At 32.5% G+C, this 2012-nt stretch overlaps 1 protein-coding gene across 1 annotated transcript in view; it reads right to left on the reverse strand.

The window, feature by feature from the left end:
• The window catches only part of LOC132160142 (EGF-containing fibulin-like extracellular matrix protein 1), a 21476-nt gene extending 20341 nt beyond the window's left edge, over positions 1-1135 (reverse strand). The window contains exons 1-2 of the mRNA XM_059569872.1: positions 986-1135; positions 1-106 (exon numbers count right to left, since the gene is read on the reverse strand). Coding sequence (XP_059425855.1) covers positions 1-106; positions 986-997 — 118 coding nt within the window. The 5' untranslated portion in view covers positions 998-1135. The remainder of the gene's footprint in view (positions 107-985) is intronic.
• Positions 1136-2012: the final 877 nt, after the last annotated feature.

Below are 2012 nucleotides of genomic sequence, written 5' to 3' on the forward strand. Positions count from 1 at the left end.
GTGATCTGCTTGCCGTATAAGTGACAGGATCCTGAGCTTCTGTTTCCTGAGACACTGCGAAGTGGATGGCGACACTCAAACACAAGCTGATCCCCAACATTGTGACCTGCAGCCCAGAGAAAACAGATGCTCGCGCTTTCACAAATCATCACTGAGCCCACGTGCATTTGCACCATTTCCACCTGAACCCCAATTACATTTCATCCGCTTTGCAAAGATCACATTGTTCGGTTTGAATGAAACCGCTGTTGGCCCTGGTTCAGTTCTGCAGACACTTGGCAGAGTCCAACACTTTGCAGCACAAAACAACGATGTCCAAACTATGCCCGCTAACCCAGTCCATAATAGCAATCAAACCATGGCACATTTTTAAAAGCATCACGTTGTCCTTGTGCAAATGACCATATCCAGCATATCTGAGACCAAGAGAAGATCTCATTTCAAACACTGTGGGGAATGTTCATGACAAATTCACTCTTGTAATATTGAATTTAATGGGTTTTTCCCTCCTGAGGATGAACATCTCTGTTCTGGTAGCTTGTTCTGAACATCCCAGACTGTGTCAGAAAGAACCAGTTCAAATAAAACACATTAATCTACAGTACAAGCTTATTATGGCTATTTCAAAAGTAGTGCAACTGAAGGCATGTACCAACTAGTACTTAGACACCATATTTATCTGACAAAGCCCTGCAGCAACCTCCAGTTTAAATTGTTGTTTTCTGTTCAACAAAACCTCCTATTCATGTAATCATGCTAGAAGCACAAGCAGAAGTCTATTGTCATTCAAAAGTATTAAATATTTATGCAATACAACCAGATAAATCATTCTTCATGTATATGTAAAACAAAGTACAGTTGTCCACATGAAGCACTCAAACTTGCAGTTTCTGAGTTGCACACAGTTATCAAGCAAGATGATGTAAAAATCATTAACAGAGCATAGCATTTATAATGCAATGCCAAAACTGCATAAACAATGTACCTTATCAAGCATGACAGTCCCCCTCTTCCCCAAAGTCCTGACTGTGTGTGTGTGTGAAGTGAGTGGAGGATCTTACCCTGTGTGTTTTATTCCACTGTAGCTTGAAGTCTCTCACACATGAGCTGCCTGCGATCATGCTCTTATAAGAGGCAGGTTTTTCTCTCAAGCCTTTTCAAATTATGTTTTTTCTTTTTTCTCACTGCAACATTCTTGCTGCAATATAAAGGCAGTGAATGTGGCTCCACCTACTGCTTAACATTGAGACCTACAACACTTTTACTGATAGATATAGAGGTCTGTGAAGAGAGTCTTACCAATAATTAAGAATTAATTAATGATCTTAAATACCATGAACATTATTAGCATTTAATATATAAAATAACTGTTGATTGCATTTAATTTTGTCTTATTTATATTAAGAATAATGGTCTTTAATACTGTTATCCACTGTTGATTTATTTATTTTTTTATAATTATATTATTAATTTATATTAAGAATTCTGATCTTAAATACTATGATCATTTGTATTCTTTAAAAAAAATCTTTAAATTAATTATTATTTTTTAATTAAATTGGATGTATGTATTGTATGTATATGGGGAAAAAGCAATAAAAAAAGAATTAAATATAGAATTTAATACATAAAACAAAACAACTTGATTTCATTTAGTTTCTTAAGACACCTATTTCATATTTTTGGTAAAAACTAAAATTAATAATAATAATAATAAAAACAATCTATGAAGTGAAGACCAATGTCTTACCAGTCAATAATAATTATATTTTTATATATATTATGATAATGTATCATAAAATATGATAATGTATCATAAAATAAATATACAATTTAACTATATATATATATAAATTGTAAAATCTAAAATGAACTGAAAAACAAAAAGTCTGATTATCAATGAAAGAGTCTTTTCATTACCAGTAATCAAGAACTAAGATCATTAATATGTATCATAAACTTATACTAACTAAAAAATATGTAATCTAAAACTGTGATAAAAAATTTTCTTA

This window comes from Carassius carassius, chromosome 16 (genome assembly GCF_963082965.1).
Source record: "Carassius carassius chromosome 16, fCarCar2.1, whole genome shotgun sequence".
Lineage (NCBI taxonomy): Eukaryota > Metazoa > Chordata > Actinopteri > Cypriniformes > Cyprinidae > Carassius > Carassius carassius.